At 31.9% G+C, this 26,824-nt stretch overlaps 2 protein-coding genes across 2 annotated transcripts; one reads left to right on the top strand and one right to left on the bottom strand.

Moving 5' to 3' along the window:
• Positions 1-10,386: 10,386 nt before the first annotated feature.
• On the top strand, positions 10,387-14,207 carry LOC123894648 (protein THYLAKOID FORMATION1, chloroplastic-like). Its single transcript, XM_045944705.1, has 5 exons — positions 10,387-10,763; positions 11,849-12,116; positions 12,700-12,916; positions 13,185-13,300; positions 13,837-14,207. Exons 1-5 carry the CDS (start codon positions 10,556-10,558, stop codon positions 13,925-13,927), a joined length of 900 nt encoding a protein of 299 aa, XP_045800661.1. The 5' UTR covers positions 10,387-10,555; the 3' UTR covers positions 13,928-14,207.
• A 412-nt stretch (positions 14,208-14,619) lies between these two features.
• Positions 14,620-24,202, bottom strand: LOC123894647 (diacylglycerol kinase 5-like). The gene is made up of 12 exons (XM_045944704.1): positions 23,700-24,202; positions 23,490-23,612; positions 22,918-23,046; positions 22,420-22,505; positions 21,657-21,780; positions 21,296-21,344; positions 20,795-20,877; positions 20,285-20,352; positions 18,897-18,971; positions 15,611-15,698; positions 15,378-15,494; positions 14,620-15,174 (listed from the first exon to the last, which is right to left on the bottom strand). The coding sequence occupies exons 1-12, from the start codon at positions 23,898-23,900 to the stop codon at positions 14,857-14,859; spliced, it is 1,461 nt and encodes a 486-aa protein (XP_045800660.1). The 5' UTR covers positions 23,901-24,202; the 3' UTR covers positions 14,620-14,856.
• Between the last annotated feature and the right edge of the window lie 2,622 nt (positions 24,203-26,824).

Here is a 26,824-nt window from a genome sequence, read left to right as displayed (position 1 = left end):
GCTCCATCATATATATCCTCAAAGCACACTAACACATTGCTTATTATAGGATAGGATAGGATAGGATAGAATCTGTTAGTACTGTACGGAACCACGGTTTGGAATTTAGGAGCAAAAACTAAAAGCGCAAAACCATTGTAAACAACACAATGATATAAATATATTTGGACCTATGTGGATGATAAGGAAGGTGTGAGAATTCAATTGGAAGATAAATGTGTATAAATATATTTTTTTGAGAAATAATAACTTGTGATGTCATTAGCTTAATAAGATATTAAAAAATTAACATTAGATTATACTTATACAAATGGAATAATTAAGTTGTGTAAGTTATATTTGTTAGAATCAGAGATACACAAATAGGAAAAGAGAAAGACGGCTAGGGTTTCAATAGAATACCAATAGCTTGACATTACAAAAAAGTTACTAGAGAATATATAATAAAACCTAATGGACTCTAAACTAACAGGTCCAATAACATAAACTATTATTTTATTATCTAACACCTACTCTCAAACTCATGATGCATCAACAAGAAGCATTATGAGTTTGTCAAACAAAATACGAAAATAAAATAAACTACCAAATAAAATAAACTTCTAACAATATTTTCTTTTAACTAATTCTAGTGGTGTTGTTAGTTAACTTCCTATTGACTAGGATTTACTAATTATCCATGTTAAGTCAAGAAAACTGCACAAGTTACTTAGTACTCCATATTTGCTATCCTTAAACAATGGTGTCACAGTAAGTGTAGTTCATACTATATGATAAAAGCTATTTTAAAAAATGTTGAGTCAAATTCCATTGAAAAGCTATTTTTAACACTTATACGTGAATCTCATTTCTAGCTTCTAGGTAGCATAGGAATATGATAATATTTGGATAATAATCCCTTGCCATTATTACATGTCTCAAAAATATTTACTTTCAATACTATCTAATGTGAAGACTATAGGTTTGATTATAGTTAATAAATTCATCGTTGTCCGTTTTTTGAACGGTCTAAATTTTAACACTAAAATTTTCAATTAAACAAAAATTAAAAATTGCCATAAATTTGAACCATTTGATCGAGATTAGATGATTCTGATCTGATTGCACTTGACTTGATTGCATGGTATAGTGTCCGCATCTAATCCAAATTTAACTTGAAGAGTTCAAAATTGAAGGAAAATAATTTGAAAGTAAATTCATATCACAAAATGTTTCATAAACAAATTAAGCTAAGACAAGTTTTCATTGATAGCAAATTTACAATACTCGCATCTAATCAACCCTAATACACACGCACCAATTTCAATAGTGCTGTTTAACTTTTGAACACTTAGCTCTCAAGTTTTATACAGAAATACATGGCTTAATTTATATCAGTGACACCATATTTTTCTGTGATGCTGAATCATGCCATTTTTTCCATATCTTATTCTAAGTATTTGGACCCCATGTGCTTAAGAACATGACTGTTCTCATAGACTCCTCTGCTTTCCTCTGTTTCTCATCACTCAACTTTTTTGAAATTGTTGAAGAAGAAGGAGTCTCAGCTAAGGATCTCATTTGATTCTTGGCATGTTGTGTTATTGATCTCATAATTTTGTTGTTCAATTTGCAATAACCTTGATCCTTCATTGTTTCCACCAATCCAACACTTGTTGCTACTACCAAAGCTCCTCTTGTTGCACACATATTTGAAATTGAAACTAACTATAATTTCACTGTTTTATGATATCAATAGTTGAAACTTGAATAATTGAATTAAAGGTTTACTATGACAAGTGGTGAGTCATGACTTGTTGCTTATATAGATAAATTTAGAGTAACACTATATGTATATTTTGTTGATATTAATTTTTGTTACAATACTAGTGGTTTTGGACTATATAGGCTAGATATGCACGTGGTTTTGCAATAAGCCCATAATATAGCTAATTTGGACCCGTAGTTTTTGGAGTGATACCATTGTTTATTGGGAGTTACTTTAACCGTTCTACTGGTTATTTAAACACTGTCCGCGACTTAAGTAGTGAATGACTTTTTTTCCCCAAAATGTCCTATTTTTACACATCCGCTATTTAAATCGCGGATATGTAAAAATAGGATGCGCGAATAACCAGTAGGGTGGCAAAAGTAACTCTCTTTATTTCATAAAGACATAAAGGATGATGGGGTGGGGGCATATTAAGAGGGGTCACATTAAGTCTCGTGTTAGTTTAGAATTGAAGGAAAAAGATTGAAACAAGTACTACGTATCTGGGATAGGTCACATACACTTCTAGTATTGTACATTTTTTGTCCTTTATTGGATGATAATTAAGGAGTGGAATCAAGATGACTTCAGTCTTTGCTTATTCATCTAATATGATATTAGAGATGTTTGGGGGTTTTGATATATGAGATGACAAAATTCCTCTAAATGTAGTTGTGCAAAAACCGCTGGCTAGGAGCCCCAGTTCTTTTTTATTTTTATTTTTATATATATAGAAATTTTTTAGAGCAACATCGTCACAGTCAGTTTAATGCAAAAAAAACTTTAAACCTAACAAAGACTTACAAAGAGATTTGTATTCTCTTGTATATGATTATCTACATTTCATATTTAGACCTCATTTGGATTATCGTCTATCAGTGATGATTCATAATGAAAAAAAATAATTTGAGAGAGAGAGAAACTAGATGAATGATTGAGATTTGTGCTGAATGGACGCATGAGAGAAATAGTATGAGATGATCCAAATCCACGTATGTACTTATTATATATGATGAAGTTTGAATGCTTCTATGTCACTTTATGTGCTAGGTCGGTTCATATAAAATAAAATTTTAGCTTCAATTGGACTTTTATTAATGGACATTAAGATTGCTTATAAAAAAAATGGACATTGAAATTGATGTCTCTCCAGTTAATCATTCATTGCACTAAATATTTTTTTTTTCAAAGACAAAAACAAACAAACATATGATGGCAATTAATGATTATATTAGTTTCTAAAAGCTTAAATACTAGACTTTCTGATTAGAACTCTTTTAGAGCACCCCATTTCACTTTATAGTAACATTTTATAATATTTCCTATCGGATAGTTATTACTTTATGGACAAAACTCTATTTTTAATCTACCAGGCTATTTGAGGAAAAAAAAAAAAAAAAAACTCTACTTCTAATATGCAAAACTGAAAACAAATTTGTTAAAACAAAACCGTATAAAGAATTATAATGAAGTCTTTAAAAGAAGAATACTAAATTTGTTAAATTATTATTTTTTAATATGAGATTTGAATCTATATTTTAGAAAAGAGATTAATTGTTGTGTACTATCGGTGTAAAGATTTTATATATATATATATATATATATATATATATATATATATATATATATATATATATATATATATATATATATATATATATATATATATATATATATATATTGGTTTATATTTATATTTTATTATAATACGTATTTATAACTAAATTTAACTTTTAAGCTTTTAATCCAAAAAAATTAGGTCTACCCTTAGGCCGACCATACTGAAAATCAGAAAATGTCATAATCAAAAGAAAAACGTTGAAGAGATGCTCACACACTTAAAGAAATTAAGGTGCTTGAAAGAGACCTTTTAAATAATGACAGGATCAAATACTTTGCACTTGGCATAGTCCATAAATTATCTTACGTAGAAAACAAATAAAAAAAAAAACTTAAAAAATCAATAAACTCATAATACGACAATGAAAGTTATAATATGACAATTGTACATACATCTCTATATTCTCCATACCATACCATACCCACATTTTCAAAATATACTTCAGTCTTCTGAAAACCATCAAATTCTACCATACTTCTTCTTTTCATTTTTTAGAACACTTATTTTTTTGTATTTCGAGTATAAATGAATGGAAACAAAATTTCAAAACACAAATTATTTTTGGAAGTTAAAATTAATAAAAAACGAACTTTGAATATTAAATTGTGAAATAAAAAATGTTTCATAAATTAATTTTCGGAAAATTAAAAAATTGAGTGTTTGGGCATTTTATTAATAGCTGTATTTTATGCATTTTTGAGAATGGAGGGTGTGTTGACAAAAAAGTAAAGGCAAGTGTGGTTTTTAAATTGAAAGGTGTAGGTAGAAATAAGATAAAAATTATCCGTGTTTTTTTCCTAGCCCAAGCCCATTTATCATTGGTCCATAATAATGGGTTGGAATCCTCTCCATTGGTCAAAATGGGGAGTTTTATTTGGAGAGAGACAAACACAATTTTTTAAAATTTTGTTTAAAAAGTTGTAATAATAGTAGAACTCACTTCATGGGAGATCCATTGCTATTTTTTTTCTTTTCAAATAGCTTAGTGACTAGACTCTCACACATTTAAATATGGAAAAATGTGTAATTCGGGATTCGAACCCCGACCACTCCAATAATGTCTTCAGTAGCTATCATTTGAGCTATACTTATGAGACACTACTCTCATTTTTTATACTGAGAAATAAAGAACATCTCAACTTAAAATTACATGTAATGACCATAGAAATCCTTTGTGATACACGAATTTTTGTATATATATATATATATATATATATATATATATATATATATATATATATATATATATATATATATATATATATATATGTCAAGAATTAAACTCACGACTAAATGGTTAGAAAACTCCAAATATTTATCAGAGTTAGATTTATTTTCACATGTTTGATTAGATGTTGTGAAGTGTTGTTTTGTCAAATCCACTATGTTAATTAGAAGCTCAAAATGAATGAAAATGAGAATATTGAACAACATATATATATATGTCATTATTTATTTATATATATGGTGTCTTAAGCTTTTAAATTAAGATGTTATATTCAATTCATTTGTGTGAATGTGTGTTTTTAGAGTGTCTTCTTGATCCCCAATATAGGGAGTGGATTCTCTCATATGAGAATTCATCGAGTGAAATCTGAACAATATCATAGTTAAAATAAATAAAAATGAAAATAGTTTGTTTAAATGGTCAGGATTAACGGTAGAGAGAAAATAAATGAAAAGTAGAATGGTGAGGATTCCCCCAAATATATGGTTTGGAGTCTAAGTCTACTCTTCCAATATCAATCTTTTGAAAAGTGAATAAAAGAATCATAATGTACTGGTTAAGTAATGACTCTTTTCCAATTATTATGTTTGGATTTTACTTACTAATTAATCAACACATGAGTCATTATGTACTATTTTGGATAAAGATGGACAAGCTCAACATAAATATCAAGCAACTAGTCTTTTGTACTTCAATCTCACCATCTCCATTATTTTATATACACACATGGATCTAGATTTGCTCAAGTAGAAAAAGCATGTGATTATACGCTGTAACCAATCTCAGTCATTAATTTTACATCAAACCGTTTAAATAGCATATTACATATGCACTAAAATAATTCAGATCATTAATTATAATCTGACGGCCGATGTTTATAACCGCGTTGACGCAATGTAAGCAAAAAAATCTGTTTCCCAACCATAATACATATAGACAACCATAACATATTAAGTGTATGTTTGGTTTCAATTCTGGATCATCCAGAATTGATTCTGGACGTGTAGAATTGATTCTGACTTGTTTGGTTTTTCAAAAGTAGAATTGATTCTGCCTCCAGAATTGATTCTACTTGAAGCTAGAAATCGTAGCTTCTGATTCTAGAATTGATTTTTACACTCAAATTTTTTGTTCAACTCACTTTTTCATGAATATATCCAAACATAAACCACTTCAGCTTAAAGTCAATTTTGGCCAGAATCAATTTTACAGAATCAATTCTGCCAAAATCAATTCTCTCCGCCGCAGAACCAAACACACGCTAACATATACCACTCAATCCAAGTCTGTCTCTAAATTTTTACAAACAACTATCAAATATTATAAGCACTGATTAAGAAAAAAGAGAAAAAACATGACAAAAAATTGGAGAGGATCAAAATCCCTGCACAACACTCACATAAAAGGAAAATAGGAATTAGTTTTTATTGTCTTATTATTTTTTTACATTTACAAAGCTCTATGAACATTTAACTACTACTACATACATATATTTTCAAAAATCACTACTATGCTACTAGGCAAAATATATGTTGCTTTCCTTTATTTCCAATCGATACTAGGCAAAATATAAAAGTACAATATATAAAACATTAGCTATAATATAATTTAACCTTCACCTTTAATTTGGACCCCAGCAACTCAAGTACATAACAGTTCTAAGAGATTCCTCAGCTTTTTTAAACCTATCAACATTGTTGTTGTTAGCATCACGGTTGTTTGATTTGGAAGGACATATTATTCTTGAGGAGCCTTTGTAAGAACTAATGAAGTTTTTTCTTTGTGATCCATTTTTGATTCCTTCTTCCATGTTTGAAACCACTTGTAGATTTTTTCAACTCATATATATTATGATCAATTCCTTATTAGTAAATCTTTTCTAATTTTCACACTTATGTTAGCTCACTCCTAATTTTTTTGGAAAGAGTGCTAGCTAGATGGAGATTAGATTTGGGACCAAGAAGATTAATTAAAGAAAACAACACTTGCTCTAAAAGAACATAAAAGAGAGAGAGAGAGAGATGAGACATCAACTACTTAGTCATTTAAAGTGAGGTATTGTCTTGTATTATATACACAAATAGAAATGATACAGCTATTTTTTTTTTGTTTAGACATAAATTATAAAAAATGTTATAATTTTAATAAACTGCAAGTGATCAAGTTGGCATATTATTATAAGACTGATTAAATTTTTTAAATAATTATCATGATTAAACTTTTTATTTTTAATGATCTACTCCAATAAATAGAGAGATATTTGTCTCGTAAGTACAATTTAGTTATTAACTGTAAAGACGTTGATTTATAGAAGTATGAATTTGAATTTGAATTTGAAATTCTTCACTTATTTTTCTTCACTTTTTTTTTGCATTCATTATATATGAGTCTATCTAAACTGAGTCAAAATAAAATTTGAGTCTAATTATACTTGTTGCAAATATAAATAGAGCGGGGTAGTAATTTGTTAGTAGCATATATCATCTAAAAAAAATAAAAATTGTTAGTAGCATAGATAGATCTAGCCACAGACTTAATGATCTATAGTGGGAGGGAAAATGTTGGATACTATTCTATCAATATTTATTTGTTAAAAAAAAGTTTTATTGAACTATATTTTTTTTTTTTTAAATTTTACATAAACTAGAGTATTCATAATTTTTATTTTAATAACTTTTACGTAATTTAGGTGGATGTTATGACCGAGGTTCGAACATCGGTTCCTCCACTAAGTTTTCCATATGTCTTGCTATTTTGTCTATGTATAAAAAAAACTTTATTTTTTATATTATTTTCAATTAATTTATTTCTAATATAAATATACATAAAACTCAACATCTCAGTCTCTGTGAACTTAGTGCAATTGGTATAGACATTACTCCATCCGTCCTAAAATATAAGGAAAATTTGGTCAAACAAAATTTAGTCCAAATTATTAATCAAATACATCAACTTTCTTTGACCAATTTTCCTTTATATTTTGGGAAAAGAAAGTACATTATATATATAACGTTGAGTTTCAAATCACAACTACACTTACTCACCTTAAAGAAAAAATTTATAACTACTAAACCACTTGAAAAAAAAAACTCAAGATAACCAAAAACGTTTAGCTTGGCCTTTGCTAGTATAGCTTGAATCTAAAAAATTTAGTATTTTTTATTTTTACAGAACTTGAATCACGATATGTTTACTTTTTAATTTTTTAATTCTTAGTTCAAATTAATTTAGCTATCCAATCCTATACTATTGTCTTTTTATTAGTATAGTATATAAAAAATTCTTTAAAGTTAAAAAAATAACTCCTTGTCATTCATTATTGTTGTTTCAGAATTTGATGCAGCTCCTGTATCACGCGGTCCAACAAGGTGGTGGTGAGTGTCTATATTGTATGCCCCTTTCCTATCTGAAGAAGAAGAAGAAGATCACTCCAATCAAACTTTGCTCTTATCCATTCCAAACCATGCCACCTACAATACTTTGACCAATTCATTTTCCCTCTTTCTTTATTCACCGTACAGTGTTACTGGTATTTCTTTTTTCTTTTCTATTTTTATACAAATCTTTAACCCTAACATAAATTGAGAATAATTGTCCATATGACACCAATTAAATTCAGTCAATTATAGTCAACTATTTTGTCAAACAAGTAGTTATTTTTTAACCATAAAGTAATTTTGACTAATTTAATTTTTAAATTAATTATATTTTAGATATTATATTCTATGAATTTACATTTAGGTCATAATCGCTCCTAATTTTTGTTTGCTTCTTCTTCAAATTTTTTATGAGTTTCGTCTCAAAACAACTTTCTTCTTCTTCTTCTTCTTAAAGCTTTCAATCTCCGCCGCAGCCTCCACAACCTTCATGTTAGGAGATTCTCCAGCTCCTTCGCTTTTGTGTTATCCGATGTCAATCTTTACCGCAGCCTCCGCCACGGATCTACCAGATTTTTTCAAGATTCTAAAACCAGTGATTTTCAATTTCACAGATGTTATATTTTTTAGCGTATTTTTTCCTGATGTTTTTGAGCGTATTTAAGAGAAACGGTGATCTTGTTGAAGGAATAATCACAAGTGAAGCGGCGACGGCGACAAACAATTTGGTTGCTGATGATTGTACTTGTAAGAATGGAGAAAGTAGTCAAAATTTGGTGGCTGAAGCATACTCGTAAAATTTGGTGGCTGAAGCGTGCAATGAAATTTGATCGTAAAGTGAAGCGGCAGATTAGGAACCTAAAATATAATTAATGAAAATTAGTAACCTAAAATATAATTAAATGAAAATAAAAGTAGTCAAAATTACTTTGTGGTAAAAAATTACTTATGTTTGACTTAGATACATGTGGATGAATTTGATTGGTATCATGTCAACATAGGGCAACTACCCTCAATTTATAAAAGGGTAGAGAAGTAGTCATCGTACTAGAAATTTTATTACAAGAGTTGAAGTTTAAATTGTAAATTTTTTACTTTTCCATATTTAAAATGTGGAAGTCTAAAGCCACAAGATTTAGTTTTATGGTGAGGGGTTTGGGTAGTATGCTATAGTTCCTGGGTTCGATCCACAAATATTTTTAACATTTTCTTTTTAAGATGTGAATCTTTTTTACGCAGCCTCCACCACCGTAAAATTTGGTGGCCGATGATAAGAATGGAGAAAGAAGCGGTAAAAATTCGGTGGCTAATCGTAAAATTTGGTGGCTGAAGCTTGTTGTGATGAAATTTGATGGTAAAGTGACGCGTTTACACAAATAGCCTAGAATATAATTAAAGAAAATTAGTAACCTAAAATATAATTAATTGAAAATAAATGTAGTCAAAATTACTTTGTGGTAAAATATTATTTATGTTTGACATGCGGATGAATTTCATTGGTGCCACATCAGCATACGACATATGTCCTCAATTTATGTGAGGGTTGAGAAGTAATCACCAAAAATTAAGGTGAATACATTTAAATATCATTGATTTAGAAGATATTTTTACTTATAATTAACTTCAGAAGTAGCATCATATATGTATAATTTTTTATTTTATTTATACTTAATGTCTGAAAAACAAAATCTAATTAAAACTCTGCTACCTATTTTTCATTTTCATCTTTTTTTGTGTGTGTGTTGGTTTCGAAGTCGAACCTTGTACTTCAAAGGTTTGAAGAATGAACTTCTAATCAATAACACAATAGGAAACAACTGGTATTTTCCATTTGGGTCATGCTAACCGGTGCCCTCGGGGCACAGGTTAAGGAAATCAAAAAAGGAAATTTTAAAATTGAAAATAACATTTTTTAGACTTTCGAGGCGTTGACTGCACAAATTTCAATATAATATTACTATATTTGGTTCCTTAAACAGTGCCTCGGGCACTGTTTAGCATTTTTCTTTCCATTTTCACTAAAAATGGAAATCTAGTTAGATTGGATGATTTTCAGGCTTTTATTATGGAGTTTGGCACACACCCAAAAAGTGACATAAAAATTACCAATAAGAAAAGGAGAATATTTTAAATTTGGGATTGATAAAGTCAAACATAGTTTCCATGCACTAACAAGATGTTAAATAAAATCAAGGAGACTAACCACGATAATAAATCTGGTTCGATCCTCAGCTCAATTGTAAATTTCAGGTAAAGATTATTTTGAAAAGCAATACTCCGTCTTAGTAAATACTTTCATGATGTTTTAAGCTAAAAAATCAGTGTGACTAACAAATTTCAACGTGTCATTATGTGAGCGACTCCTTACAATGTCGACAACAAAAAGGTTTCGGTTTCATTTTTTTGGACTTCACAGTGTGGATAAGCTTTTTTGTCTTCTTCTTTTCCTTATACACTTGTTTCGTTTCAAACCAATGCACCTTTCCTCTGAATTTTGTCCTTCCATTCCATGAAGGATTTTTCCTAAGACTCATTGCCTCTACTCTACTCTTTCTTTGTATTCCATTTTCTAGTTAGTTATGGCTGCTCTAACTTCTCTGTCATTCTCAGCAACAACTCAATGCTCACAGAGAAAATCAACTCTACCTTCTTCTTCTACTCGTTTCCTTGCTTCCAGTTCTGATTTCTTTGGAATTAGGATAGATTCCTCATACTATCATCATGTTGGTGTTAGAGCTGCCAATTCTTCATCTAAAATGGTTATTCAATGCATGTCTTCTGTCACAGGTTTGTGACTTTGTTAATTTTGTTCCGAATTACTCCCTCCGTTTCAAATTACTAACAATAAATTAAGAAGGTGTATTTTTCTAAAACGACAAGTAATTTGAAATGGAGGGAGTATGTTTTATTCTCTCCATGTTGTTGAACTTTCTCATGCCTTAAAATTTAGATCCTGTTTTGAGCTATGCATACAAATAAAATGTCCTCTTACTTAGACATTAGGCTCCAAAGACTAGAAGAGAATATTTATGTAATAAATTTCAAGTATGTTTAGACTTTTTTGTTGACAAGACCCTATTTTGAGCTATTGTGGGTTAGTTTCTTTTAGTTGGTTTTTTTGCATTAATGATTAGGAATTAAGCTGATTAGATCATATATACTCTTTCGGGATCCTTTTTGGCGAGTTTTGGTTTAATTAGAGAGCATTTCCAATGGCGGTATCATAGAGGGTTTCCAAGCAAGATGAATTTGTACCTTATTTTTCATCCCTATTGGAAGGAACTAGAAAAGTCGGTAGCATAAATTTTCAGCAGATATCTAAATGGTGAGTTCTATGGCGAACCACGTTGATAGCTGGTTCATGATAGACCAATATTCAAAACTCAGTCAAAAACTCTTAACGCCAACGGACAATGCCCCTCTGAAGTAGAGCTTTCAGTCCTCCATGTCTTTACAACTGAGACAGTGACCATATCAATGTTGGTTTGACAAAAAATAAGGAAAAATGAACAAGTTGAGTTTTGAGGTGCATATTCATTTTCCTCTATTTTTGTTGAACCAATACCGATCAAGTCATTGTCTCAATCGTGATGATGAGAGGATTGAGAGCTTCTATATTCGAGAGTTGATGATGTCTATTGTCATCGAAATTTTCAACAATTTTCAAGTACCAGTCTACCATGAACCTCCAATCTAAGTAAAATTTGCCTAACTTAGGTAAAAGAGTGCATGACATGGCATGGAAAGTTTTACATTGGGTTTGTTTATTTTTCTAGCACCTATTGCAAAAATGGGAAGATTATTATTAATGAATAAAAGAAGAAAATGCACCTTATTATCAATAGTTGGTCATGGGTTATCATCTACTGCAGATGTTCCAAGTGTTTCCGAGACAAAGTTGAATTTCCTAAAGGCATATAAACGACCAATCCCAAGTATCTATAACAATGTGCTGCAGGAGCTCATTGTCCAGCATCATTTAATGAGATACAAGACATCATACCGTTATGATCCTGTATTTGCTCTTGGTTTTGTCACTGTTTATGATAAACTCATGGAAGGGTATTCTAGTGAAGAGGAACGAGATGTCATCTTCAAAGCTTATATTAATGCATTGAAGGAAGATCCGGAACAATACAGGTTATATGATTGACTAATTTAGCTTTTCTTTATTGTTCTTTATTTCCCTCCGCTATCCTTGAGCCAAACCATTGATTTAATGATTGAAAATAATAATAAGAATAAGGACTGTAAGCAAGCCACTGCAGACTATGTTCACCAGAATCTAGGTTTCAATGATAGTATTACTATTATTGATATCTTTGATGATTATTCCCAATTGTTATAATTGCCACCTGGTTCAAAAGTAAAAGATACAAAAGCAGCGCAAACATAGACCATAATATTTGAACACGGAGTTTGGCCAATTGTGCCTATGTCTCCAATTGCACAGCAGCTGCAGTACCTTAAACAACCTTTCTATTATCACTGGAAGTTTAAGGTTTACAAAGTAAAACGCGTGTTTAAATACTATGGTCCAATTTACAACATTACTCTTGAACCGTACCATGGGGGCTTCACCCCATATGTCCCCTAGTTGCAGACCCACATACGTTTCGGCTGCGACCTGCCCACTTATCAGCAAACTGTTATGCATACCCAGCACCAACAGGAAAAAAAATATTAACTTTAATTTGCAGACGTTTTATTTTACACTCTACAGAATAGATGCACAGAAGTTGGAAGAGTGGGCTAGGACTCAAAACTCTACTTCCCTGGTTGAGTTTTCATCCAAAGAAGGAGAAATTGAAGGGATATTAAAGGATATTGCACAAAGAGCAGGAGGAAAGGGTGAATTCAGTTATAGTCGTTTCTTTGCAGTAGGACTTTTTCGCCTTCTTGAGTTGGCAAATGCGACAGAACCAACAATTTTAGACAAGGTAGCCCAATTCATTCAACCCATCATGCATGACTTATACTTTGTAATTAATTTAAATGGTTTATCATAGTTTCTTGCTTTAGAATTATTTTAAGTTGAACCTATGTATGGTCTAGTTCTCCTGTTAACAAGCTTGCAAGCGACAAGTCTAGCAATTCAAACATAGTTTGAAGTGATTAAAAATGGACTTAACCTGATATGTTTTCCTCCCATGATTAATGAATGTTTGGAAGACTTATGATAGTTAATATTTGGTGTCAAAATAATAGCTTACTGCGGCTTTGAACATCGACAAAAAAAGCGTTGATCGGGACTTGGATGTGTATCGTATGCTTCTTTCCAAGCTGGTTCAAGCCAAAGAGCTGCTAAAGGAATATATTGACAGGTAGACACTAAACACTTCATTGCCCTTCAGTTGTTCTCATTCTCTTTGTTGTCACGGCTTTCCATTTTGAATTTGATATAACTGTGGTTATTTATAAGTCTGCCAAGGGTGTGTTGCGTTTTATGGTAGAGATCATCATAATTGATTTTCTCTCCTATCAAGTACATATCTTGTTAGTATCAAGTAAAGTTGATATTGCTTTTAAACCTCGAATTTGACTAGACATGATAAAAAGTCACGTTTGCAATGAGTAAAAACACAAACATCCTTATTTTTGAGACAGATCCAACATTCTATCCTATGTATAACCAACTGGGAACTTGCCTCAAGCTAATAAATTTATAATTCTAGTGTTGAATGTCAGTCTGAAAATGGGGCTATTTTACTGCCGAGATCTGACACAATCTGATATTCCATCTATAAATCTGAATATGCCATTACAAGTCAATGTCTAATAGATGTGACAGATTTACAGTTACAGCTTGATGGTTGTTCTCAGCAAGATTTTGATTCATTGAAATGTTTTTTTACTCCAGGGAGAAGAAGAAAAAAGAAGAAAGGGCGCAACCACAGAAGGCTAATGAGGCCGTTTCAAAATGTTTGGGACAACAATTGTCTGTTATGTAGCTATGGTCTTCGGAAACAATCTTCAAGTGAAGATTTCCTTGACATGCCTTTTCTTAATCTACTGAGTTAGATAAGCAAGAATCAGCATGATTTCTCATACAGTACTTGGTTTAAATTGTGGTATTTGTTCTGCTAAAAACCACAATTAGTTCACCCTTCTAACACGATTTGCATGTATTTTTTATTTTTTACTTTGCAGTCACAAATGTATTTTGCAGTTCTAATAAAAAGCAAGCCTAAAGGCATACATTCTGAGTAAATAATTTTATATTTCGGTGAACTTACTATTCTCAGTTACTGGTTTACACCAGCATTTGCATTTTTCTCTTTTTATTTTTAAGTTATACAGTCGTCTGTTCTTTTGTTACAGGGCCTTATGCATGGGGTGTTCCCTCAGCCACACCACAATGTACATATTAAGAAGATAAGATTCCATGGTCACCTCTCCCCAAGTGAGAGTAATTTCCAATAGGCTCTAAGAAAACTATTTAAGGTTTGTGAATTCAATGGACAGAAAAAACAATGAATTTGAAATGTTTTTTTGAAGATTTTCATATACTCTCTTCATTCCAGATTGATTTTCGATTAAGGTTTTTACACAAATAAAATTTATTAAAAAGCACTCTCATTTTTGTCGTCTAAAAGAATCTAGAAATGCTGAAACTAGAACCTAACACATGAGGAGCACATAATTCAAAGGACAGAAGTTACTTTGAATATTTATTTAAACTGCAAGAAGGTTCAGAACGGATCAATTACAGCATCTCAATTCTAAATTACAATGACCATGTTTACAGACATGCGCTGCTAGAATTGATCAAACAGGTGATACAATTGATGGAGCCTACCATAAATACATATAATGTCTAAACAATTAAGTAGGCAATGTCAACCACATAATATTAAAGAATGGTGTAATAGGGAGAAGCCTAACTAAGATGAGCAATATCTACCTCATCAGGGATTTTGAAAGTATCTGCTGCACCAAATTTTCGAAATTCATCTGCTAAACTGTCTTCTTCATTATCATCTTCTTCAGCATCATTATGATGAGGTGATGATGGATCATACACACTTTTAGACTTGGACTCATGAGTAGCAAGCATGTTAACCTGGCCATGGTGAGAAATCTCTACCAAAACAGTATCATCATCAACTGGGAGAGGTTGCTTCCATGGTTCCCCATCAATCCTCATGTATGTATGATCTGCTGCACCTTTGTGAAACTCAAAGCGGATTCTTTTTGCCTAATGACAAGATCATTTCAAGCCATTTTAAACTTTCAAATCAATAAAATAATAATAATTGGTACGGATGGATCATGGATGGCAAAGTAAACTTTTGGAAAGTAATTCCAAAAGGAAAATATGATTAAGATAAAAATGTTGTGGCCTGAGAACTTTATATAAAAAATAAATATGTATACAACATTTCATCGTGTCCACATTACCTGAGCAAGGCGAGTTCCATGTCCATTTGGAGCAAGTAAAACAAGTCCATGCCACGCATCTCTAAATCCAACAACTTCAATAAGACCATCATCTACAAATGGAGGTGTAAAAGCTCTCTGCATTTGATCAAGATAGCACATTTATTACTACTTCAGTTACTAACGTTTAGACTTTAAAACTTACAGGGCAAAAGACTTGTATAAATAAATTATTTCAGAATTATGAAATTTACATCACGCTGCTTCCTGCTGTTTGGTGTACCCCATGGATTAAATCCACCAGAAAAGCTAGGCAAGTTAAGGCATACAATTGATCGGATGCTGCAAATCAAATGGAAAGCAGGTCAAAAACACATCAGAATCAGATGTTATGCAAGCAGTTAACAGGAGCAGAAAGATTAAGTTCTGAAAAACATGAATGGGTATGATTCACATGACAGTGAACTTGTTAGGAACCGAGAATTGAATTGAAAAGAATAAACATCTTTATAGAAAGTGTTAGAATCAAGAAAATATGTAGATATTCTATGTACTTTACATCTTCCTAGATTAGTTATCAATAGTCCTAGTCTCTACAACTTCCTACATGTATTTATTGTATCTACATTATAAATACACAATGTGTGTGATCTGGTTAGACACACAGAAATTACATATTCAATATGGTATCAGAGCAAGGTAGGGTGCGACTGAGTTTACTGATGGGATATTAAGTTAAATGGACAATCGGGAACATAGAGCACAGAGTCCAAAGAAAGTGTGGGTATGGGATTAGTTTGGCGCCTTTACATTTGGTTTGTGATCCATTAGCCTAAGTAATACTAGGAAGTGTGTCTATATGAGTCAAATGTGAGAAAAGCAATTTGTTACCGGACATATGATCAGAGCCGCCTGAGTCAAGGATCCAAGGTCCAAGTGAAGAAGATTGTGAAACAAAAGCAATAGGATTACCATTCTGAGGAACAGAGGCAACCGGTATGGTAGTTTGCATTTGTGCCTTCAGCTTGAGATACTCATTATACTCTGTGGTAGAAAGCGAGACTTGACCACTGGTGTTAGAGGCTTCAATTTGAGCAACATTCACAACTTTGGGCTGCAATTGATTAGCTTTTGTTTGGCAATCTGCTTCAATGTGGCCAAAACGGTTGCAAAAGGTACAACAGGATTGATGCCGATTATTTCCACGTCCTCCGCCTCTGCCACCCCGTTGATAAGAATTTGAGACAAGTGCAGTAGAGTCAACCGGCACATTGAGAGAAGCAGCAGCTGGAGTAGGAGCTGAGAGAAAACAGTGTCATATGACGGAACAGTAGCACTAGACCAAATTTGATTGCGAACTGAGTCAAGTTCCGGTGGAAGACCGGCAAGTGCTAACACCATAAAGAATTTTCCACGTTGTTCAGCATGTTTGTCGACACTATCAGTAAAAGGCATAAGTGCATCAAAATCAGCAATCAGACTATCAAGTTTCCCACGTAGCTTTGCATATCCATGTCTTCTTTCTTCATGGAAATAAGATTAGAGACCACTTTATATAAACGATTGACATCGTTGGAATATGTCTTCTTTGCCTTTGCCCAAACATCGTAGCATGTCTTAAACAAATGGAATTGGGCTTGAAGTTTTGCATCAATTGAGTACCAAAGAACACTACAGATGGAGGCATCAACCTGTTTGCAACTTGCTTGATCCTTGGTAGGGATATTCTTGTACTGTTTGAGCAAATGGTCCTCACGACCTTGTCCTTCAAACCAAAGTTCAACGGCAGCAGCCGAACTGCATAATTGGAAGCACCTACCAATTTTTCACAAGGAATCAGAGGAGGGGTAGTGAAACTGAGACTGGAAGACGAAGCAGAAGCAGGTCCAGATGCAGACATGATGATATATGTGATATGAGAGAAGAAAGTTTGCTGAAAATAATCCCAAAAAGATGAAAAACACCTCGGAATATAGCAAAGAGGGACCTGCGGTGGCCGATGCCGGAAAATGAGACACGCACGCGAACGCGCTGATTTGGTGACGGCGCGTGGGACTCACGCGCAGAGGAAGAAGCGGCGTGTGTGGAGGAATATGGTGGTGGAAAGACAACCGTGGTGCTCGCTGGAGGATTTCGCGGAGGTATGTGGTGGTGCACGGTGGTGGGTCGCACTGAAACAAGGCCAACTGGTTATTATAGCACAGTTAGAAGGATATAGTGTGTTTACAGTAACACCCTAGGTCCTAGAAAGAACCACTACTGATACCATATTTTTTTGGTTCAAATGATCAATTAGCTGACATATTTACTAAGTCCCTTAGAGGACCTCTGGTTGAATCAATTTGTAACAAGCTTGGTGCGTGTTAGAATCAAGAAAATATGTAGATATTCTATGTACTTTACATCTTCCTAGATTAGTTAGATGTTTTCTCTCCCGACCCCTGCCTTTCTTTTCTACACCCTGAATTTCTGTTTTTGCCCTTGGGGGTACTTCGGTTTGTACGAACCGAATTTTTTTGTCATGCTCAAAAAATTCGGTTAATAAAAACCGAAATTTTGTGTTCCAAATTTTTTTCCAGATTTCCTGCATAAATTCAGCATCAGACCCTCAACTTCCACAATTTATTTGAAATACTAAACGATGTCCGATTTGAGTAAACGACCACTCGTTGGAAAGCTTAGGGTGTCAAGATTACAAATATAATTTTTGTTTCGAGGGTTAACTATCCAATTGGTTCAGTTTGACCAAATAATGGGTACTGGTACAGAAACAGAGCAGAAACTTTTCTCAAACTTGTAGGTAGATTTTCTCATACTATACTTAATGAAATTTAACATTAGATTAAAAATAATTAGCATACGACTTATATTCAGAGAGATATGCTAAATTTACCACAGGTAGCTCTACACGAATTTTCACATAAATCTTTCTTCTTTTCTTAACGTTTATGTTATTTCGGGTTATATAAACCGAATTATTTTTTCCATGTTTAAAAATTTCGGTTTGTATAAACCGAAATAAGTTGGCCAAATTTTTTCAAACCACAAGGGGCAAAATGTGATTTTTGGGGGGTATAAAAGAAAGACGTGGGGTCGGGAGAGAAAACATCTTAATAGTCCTAGTCTCTACAACTTCCTAGGCTTCCATGTATTTATTTTATCTCCATTATAAATACAGTGTGTGTGATCTGGTAAGACACACAGAATTTACATATTCAATAGAAAGATTGAGAAAGGCTAAAATATTCTATATCCTAATATAACTTCGAAAACCTAGAGCATAGTGATGCGTGGCTATGGATTTTTTATATTTCTGAAATGTAGTTTTGTGTGTTAACCTGAAATTTTCAGAACATTTGTTTTGCTAAAGATATATGCCAATGAGCTAGTAGCTTAATAGACATTGCCAAGTTGTAGGACTTCAGTATGATGTTAATGTGGAAGTTTCAACCCTCCACTAGACTATATTTTTCTCTACACTACCGAACTTGTAACAACTTCAATATAACCAAAAACATACAAATTCACAAAATGTTTTACCTTGAAGGTATTTCTAGATCTTCCCAATGACCAGGTGTTTTCATGACTTTGACTTTTCCCATATGTGCTATGTTCCTGCAGCCGAACATCAAATTAAATTCACTTAACTATTCCCGGCAACACATATATGTAGAAAAAAAATGCTGAAGATAGATATGAAGAAAGATACAATGATATTGCGTATGTAGTTGTGCAAATGTGTGTGCAATTCACCAATCTAGACAAGTATGAAGAATGGAAAGAACAACATAGTATATAACATTCAAAATGATTAAAACTTTGATCTTAATCTCGAAAAGAGAGAAAAAAAAAAGAGAAAAAAGAAAGCATCGTTATTTACAAATTATAACCATTTAACCTATATAATTTGACATTTGAACAGAAGGAAATTATAGCCATCATTTACAAATTATGGACTTGGTTAAATAAGACTTGTCATAGATGACGAGCCAAATAAGCGGCAAAATAGCAATGATTACTAAGTTTATATTTTATGATTTTGTAGGCTACAACTAGATTCTGTGGGTTTAGAAGAACCAGAGAATGCAATCATACTGACGTAGCATTGTTGCTACAGCTTCCTAGCTCTGATCATAGGCCGGCATTATTACCTAAGCCCACACCAACTTCCGACATGAAAGATAACTGCCTGAATGGGTTATATATATTTAGAAGTTCACATGACCAATAGCGAAGATAGGACTATGGTATATTTTAGAATTCAGTGTTTCTTCTACCATGGTAGCATAGCTTACGTAATTTTGAGATTGAATTAGAAAATGCTATTTGTCTAGTTTTTGAAAGTTCTAAACGGGAATGTTGGTACTTGATAGTTTATTCCTCGTGCCTATTATGAACTAACAATTTAACAAATCAATAGTGGGATGGGGAACTTAGAATTCTGAAGTTTCATAAGCCAAAGTAAAAAAAATGAATTCAAAATAACCACATAGTTAGTTAAAGGACCATTTGCAAGTTGCCGATTTTAATATCAACTAATTAAAAAAAAAAAAAAAAATTCTAAATTCATTTGTGTATCATATAGTAGATGTAATGGGTTGGTTGGAGTTGCTACTGTGTGACCAGAGGTCACGGGTTTGAGCCGTGGAATCAGCCTCTTGATATGCAAGATAAGCCTGTCTATAGTAGAAGATCCACAATGGGACCAACCCTTCCCTAGGCCACACTATGGTGGGAGCTCTATAGCACCAGGTTTCCCTTTTATTTGTGTAGCATATATATCCCCAGAACTAATTTCCATTAATTTACAACAAGGACCTATATTAGATGGTTCATGAATTCACTCAGCCGGGTAATAACAACCTAAAAATCATAAAAGGAAAACATAAATTCTTTGTGCAATCAATGAGGGATCTACATGAACTGACCTTTTCGGAGGATGAGATAGTGAAGCTAAAAACCATCCTTGTGTGCATCCGAGCTTAGCATAAGTGCTCTGAAACAATGATAAACAGAATCAATCACAAAAAATGGAAAAAGTGGATAATGAAAGTACATTTCAGTGGTCAAAAACTACATATTCTAATGAAGTGTGAGAAAGTCAACATGGTTGTTGTCTTGTTGAAAATAAGATTATGATCCATCTCATATTTATTGTATAAGATTGGTATATTGTATCCTACAACATATCATATCGTGTTCACAGGAATATAATATTTTGTAATTATTCTATTAATTGCTTTTAAACCTATATAAAGAGAGCCCATTGTGTAGTTGTAAGTAAACACACAGTGTCACCATATGCTTTTCTCTTTTTCTCTCATTCGACAGTCGTGTTGTTATTAACTTCAGTGCAATACATTTACGTGATTATAATTTTCGCTGTTCAAAAAAAAAAACTTGTTATAATTTTGCAGAAACAAGTTGCAACAACATACCTGATTAACCAACTGATTTTTGAATTTTTCAGGGTGCAATTTACGTTCAGAATGAAATGCATAGGACACTTGAGCATCCATTCCTACAATCAGGAGTCAAAGATTTTACAACCACTGCTTAAGCAAGATGAATTGATGGAATTTGGGAACGAAAATCCCCTCTAATAAATTCTATGACATAAAATACAATCAGAAGAAGCAAAAATAGTCAAGTTAAAAACAGTTAGTACTACTGATGAAAATAATCAATGAGTTTTACTGAATAAGCAAACTAACATAACAATATACAAATTATGTTTCCATCATTTCATATATTCTATACTTTACACAGCTTTTATGTAAAAAAGTAAAGCTTTTATTGCAAAAAATAATTTCAATTGAATTTTGCAATCTCATAATTTGAAATTACTCACAAATATTAATACTAACCAAGGTCAAAGGATGTTAAACAGACAAAATTAAATTTATATTGAAGAACCAACTGAATCTACTAATTCTTACCCATGCTGAAGTAATTCCAAAATCCCCCACGAAATGTATGGCAACCTTCCTGAAGAGAGATGAGAAACAACCACAAAAGGAAGTATATTGATTAGAAAAGAAGCCAAAACATATGTAATAAAACATTTACAAAGAACTCCTACCACTACATAGTTTACTGTGTAAATTTCATTAGTTTGCTGTTTGTACTTGAGGACTACAAGGCTCAAGCACATAATAGATCATAACAAAAATTTCACACCAAACGAGCTGTTTAAGTTCATCTACTAATCCTAAAAAAGAATTGCAAAATGTAGTACCCAGTCACCATGAACTGGATGTAGTATGAAATTGCTAAATAGTGAATGGTATAGTGTCTTACTATATTAAGTTCATCTGCCTCAGATACTCGATGGAAGGCATGAAGAGAATGAGGTAACTCAAGAGGAGCAATAGGATCACAGGCACCGTGTTTCGGAGTCTTCATCCGCATAAGAAGGTGCCAGCTGAGGGTTTAGGGAAAAAACAGAAAGTATCAGTCAAGCAACTGATATATTTACTAAAGATCTTGAACAAAAAGTAGCCCTTAAAATATCATCACAAATTTGCTTGGGTTAAGGAGCATTAAGAACTTGAGTAGTTAGTCAGTAAGGGAGAAAATCAAAACACCAAAGAAGACACAATACTCCTTAAGGCTTAAACTATTGGAACCACTAAAAAATGCCCCATAAGAGAACATTAAAAATGATAACAATAGAGTGATTGAATAAAAATAATACTAATATTAAACAACAGTCTGCATGATGCTTTGAGATTAATAATTCTACGACACCACAGAAGATATCATATTGAGCTGGTACACAGATAGTGGAAATAAATTACTAAATTGAAAAAGAAATGATAGGTTTTCAATTAGGATAAATGAATTTATTGATTTAATATTGAAGGGTACTGCAGTTATTCCAACTATACTGTCATTAACTTTTGTACAAAATCAATTCAGAATTTCAGAGTACTATTAGTAACCTGGCAAGTATTCCTTAGAATTTTCCCAATACTAGGAAGGAAATGTAACTATTTAACTAGCAGAATAACAAAATAAAACCTAATTATAAGATGAAAGAAAAGGAGGGAAAATTCATTACTTATCAATTTTCATTTCCTTAGCCTTCATTACTTTATCAAGAAATGACAAAACAGATTGTTCATCTGTTCCCGGGTTCTTCTTCCCCTGCAATATAACAGAAAACATTTATGATTTATGGGATCCATCATTTCTTTATACATTTTCTAAAAAAGAATAATAATAATATTTATTATCTCAGTCACAACAACTGTTGAGTACTTCCTCAACCACAACATCAAATTGAAAGGCAAACAAGGAACCATGATCTTTACAGATATAGGATACGGGGGGGGGGGGGGGGGGCACAACCTAGTTAATGCAGACATGTGAAAAGTTCAAATACACCAGCATAAAATGCACATTCCTAAAGACCATCCATTCAAACTAGGAACAGGAAAATTAAATCTTCTTAGCTTTTAAACAATCAAGTCATGAACTCATGGCAGAGGCAGCATATGTTTTAAATGTACTTGAACGTTTCATGGGAAACACACAATATAGAAATAAGATTTCCTACCCAACCAAATGCAAATGGTAGATTATTCCCGGTGCCCAAGGGAACCGTGGCTATGGGAGGCGAATGAGATAATTTGAGATCACAAACAACTCCAAGCAACCAGCCAGCTGTTCCATCACCCCCTGCAACCTAAAGACAAAATACACATCAAAATCTCAAATGAAAAACAAAACCATTTGCATTTAAAATTGAACATATGAGTAAAACATGTTTACAATATATACATTAAATCCAACAAAAATAAACCAAAAACAAAAAGTTCATAATTGCAGTTACAGTCAATTGTGATCTAGTTAGAGCTCACTGTGGTGTGCCCCATGGCCATGATGAAGCACGGACATCAGACACGGACATTGACACCGACACCGACAATAGTTTGAGAAAATTACATAATTAGTGTAATCATAAGTGTCAGTATCCGACACTGGAACACGCCTAATCTAAGGTGTGTCTGTGCTACATAGGCCATGAAATTGCAGTTCACAGTCACGCCAAGCACGATTGCAGCAACCACAGAAATCAAATTACAACCTTCAATTCAAAAACACATAAAAACAGGAATTTCAGCTTACAATTAATCTCAATCTCTCCATAGTCCATATAGCAAGTTGATCACCCTGAACCTTCAAGTTTTCCAAATTAGCATAAATTCTACTCAAAACCTTATCAGGAGTCTCTTCCCCCAAATCAAAAACCTAAACAAACACACACAAGCTCAATTCAGTCCTACATAACAACATCAAATCGAATTCGAAAAATTCAGAAAAATCGAAATAAAAAACCTGTTTTTCTTTGAGAAGTGAACGGTAGGTTTTCAAGAGTTCTCCACCTAACTGACCACCACTCTTAGAGTTAACAAAAACAAGCACCGGACACTTTGGTCCATCACCATCAATCTCACCATGATCAACCTTAGAACCCGGCACGAGAACGTGATTCGGGATCCAAAAGTTCTTCAAGAATTCAGAATTGCGTGATGACATTGTTGCATTCAGCTAGAAACGCAATCAATCAATGTAGTAACTGAAATTGAATTGCGGGAAAAGCGATTAAAGTGGTGTGAAAGTAAGTAGGAACAAAGATAACGTGTGTGACGTTGACTATTAGTGGAAATTGTGATTATGAAATTAAGTGAGTGTGATTAATGATTATTATTGAAACGTGAATATGAAGGAGATTGTGATTTTGAAGAAGAGAAGAGCGAGAGGAATTGAGAGGGAGTTTATGGAAATGTAGGCAGCCAATGAGATAAAAAGAGGAAAGTGTATGTAAACGGAAACATTGATTGTTTGCCAGTTGAGCGGGCGCGTCAAAGCTCATTTTTTCAATATTTATATGATAAGGTATTGCTATCGAGTGCCAATATATGTTTAAGTACGATCTGATTAGGTATTATCAACTTATGTTAGAGTTTTAAGTATTTATTTATATTTTTTTATATTTTATTGTCATTTTTTTTAGTCATGTTTACTTATTAAAAAATACTTTTTGTTCATATTATTTTTTATTGGTGTAAATCATACTTATAAATGTTTTTTTTTAATATTATTAATAAATGTTGTACTTTTTTTTTTACTCATTATTTTTTTGTTTGTCTAATTTTTCATGTGATAAAATAATAGAAAATCCTCGAAGGACTATACTATAGAACGAATTGCTTATCAAAAAAAATTATATAGAACGAATTGGCCAAATGTGGAACTGAGAAATTGAAGGCTTAATATGTTTCAAAACAAAATTGAAGGCTTAAGAATCTCTGAACAAAAATACTCATCTTAAAAGGAATATAAAAAAAATAAAAATAGTAATTTAATTATTCACAAAAAAAGTTATTCTTAAACTTCATACTTATCGAACAGAAAAAATGGTGTGATTGTCTGAAATATAAAAGGAATGAAGTAATTGACTTCATAGATTATTTTTCTATTTTATTTTATTATTTTATTAATTTTATTAATAAAAAAAAAGTTACATAGTGATTTATACCAAACATAATATTACAATAGGGGGTATTGATCAAAAAATAATCTACATGGAGGTATTAAGCAAAAAATAACTTACACGGGGTGAGACATACATTTGTAGATTTTATTATATAAAAAATACGATAAATATCAATTGAAAAGTAAGGAAAGTAACAATGATTTTATATATAAAAAAAGAAAGAATTAAAAGTAATAATATCATGTATTACTTTGTTTTTATTTTCCAAACATCACTGTAAGATAAACAAATAGATAAATTTTTTAAAATTTGCACCATTAACAAATGAGATATGCATAAAAAAAATGATATAATTTTTTTTTGTGTCAAGCAAATGATAAATAATTCTACTGTTCATTACACAAATGTGAAATTTTTTCACACGGGGACATGGGCTAAAATACTTCAGAAGAAAACAAATGTCTAAAGGAGAGAGATGACGATTAAGAACTAATATATATTAACCGTTAGATTAGTTTTTGCTTAATGACTTTTTTTTAAGAAAATAAAAGAACAAATATACGAACATATGGGTTGGGAACGGGGAGTGAAGTATCACTCTCCGTTCTACCATTTCTCCTTAAAATATCCAAAATTTGGATCATTTATCATATTTAAATAAATTATTACATTAAATATAAAATTAATTTTACAAATAATTAAAAAAACCACAAAATATTAAAAATTTAATAATCCATATTTTTCATGTGTCAAAAAAATATCTATATTTTTCATTGAACATTAACCCGTGCATTTGCACGGGTAAGTTATACTAGTATATGTTTAAGTACAATCTTTCCCGTGAGTTTATCTCAATTGGTAAAGAACATCATACTATCTGTACAGGAGTTTGGGTTCGAACCTAGGACACTCCACTTACTCATCTTCAAGATGAATTCTCTAGACACTAGGCTGTTTGACAATAGTTATATATATATATGTACAATTTATTTTTATATTTATCAATGTCAATATTTGTCTCATATTTTTTAAGTATATGTGAGAAATATGTGTCCCATGTATTTTTATTTATTTATTTATAAATGTCAAATATATGTATCAGTGTTTTTTATGTATTAGTGTTAAATATTTGTTCTACAGTGGGAATAGGTCGGACCGGGCTATGAGACCTTAAGGCCTAGCTTATATAAGCTCAGGCCAGACCAACCTATTTCTTTAAATATAGCAGGCCAAGACTTTTTTATACGTCTATTTAGTTAAATAGGGCAGGCTGAAGGCCATTAAAAAAGCCTTTTAGCATACTAGGCCCCTATTTAAGTTAATATCAATAATATTTTTATTACTACTATTATTATTTATATATTAAAATTTATACTTTGATTAAATTATAAATTTATTAACTTTTTCGGTAATTTAAGTTTATTAATTTACATTAGTTTTTCACATACACATATATATGGGTAATGTTAATGCACACCCACTCAAAAGGACACATAAGTGAATTTGCATATAATACCCCACAACTAACTTGTAACAAACTTTTATTTTGTATACATACGATTTATTCTTATTAGTTGATGAATAAATTTTCCCAATTTATGAAGAGTAGTTTAGGAAAACCTTAAAAGAATCACGTTGCAATATTGGTTCACTAAATAATTTGCAAAGTAAATTATATTTTGATTATTAGTAAGCTTATCAATCAGTGAACACCAACACCCATCTATTTGGTCACTTCACACACAGTAAAAAAATAATACAATTAATTTCTAAAACTTCTAAATTGATTAGATATTTAATAAAAATATATCATAAAATAAATAATTAAACAATTCAAAATAAGAAATTAAATAAAATAGAGGGTGGTACACAATACTTTGGCCATCACCTACCACCCAGTATGCATAATCAATTAATTAATTATTAAGAAAAGGCAAAACTTCCATTAGAGCTTTTGATCTGG

Source organism: Trifolium pratense, linkage group LG7 (assembly GCF_020283565.1).
Source record: "Trifolium pratense cultivar HEN17-A07 linkage group LG7, ARS_RC_1.1, whole genome shotgun sequence".
Lineage (NCBI taxonomy): Eukaryota > Viridiplantae > Streptophyta > Magnoliopsida > Fabales > Fabaceae > Trifolium > Trifolium pratense.
Note: the sequence above shows the minus strand (reverse complement) of the source record. Positions and strands in the feature narration are given on the sequence as shown.

Excerpts from the sequence above, each read along its gene's own strand:
- LOC123894647 (XM_045944704.1), bottom strand. The coding sequence starts at position 23,900 with ATGTCATCACGCAATTCTGAATTCTTGAAGAACTTTTGGATCCCGAAT. Across the intron at positions 18,972-20,284 it reads CTATCTCATCCTCCGAAAAG|GAACATAGCACATATGGGAA; the intron begins GTCAGTTCATGT and ends GTTCGGCTGCAG. Across the intron at positions 15,175-15,377 it reads ATGGAACTCGCCTTGCTCAG|GCAAAAAGAATCCGCTTTGA; the intron begins GTAATGTGGACA and ends TCTTGTCATTAG.
- LOC123894648 (XM_045944705.1), top strand. The coding sequence starts at position 10,556 with ATGGCTGCTCTAACTTCTCTGTCATTCTCAGCAACAACTCAATGCTCA. Across the intron at positions 12,917-13,184 it reads AACCAACAATTTTAGACAAG|CTTACTGCGGCTTTGAACAT; the intron begins GTAGCCCAATTC and ends TCAAAATAATAG. Across the intron at positions 13,301-13,836 it reads CTAAAGGAATATATTGACAG|GGAGAAGAAGAAAAAAGAAG; the intron begins GTAGACACTAAA and ends TTTTTACTCCAG.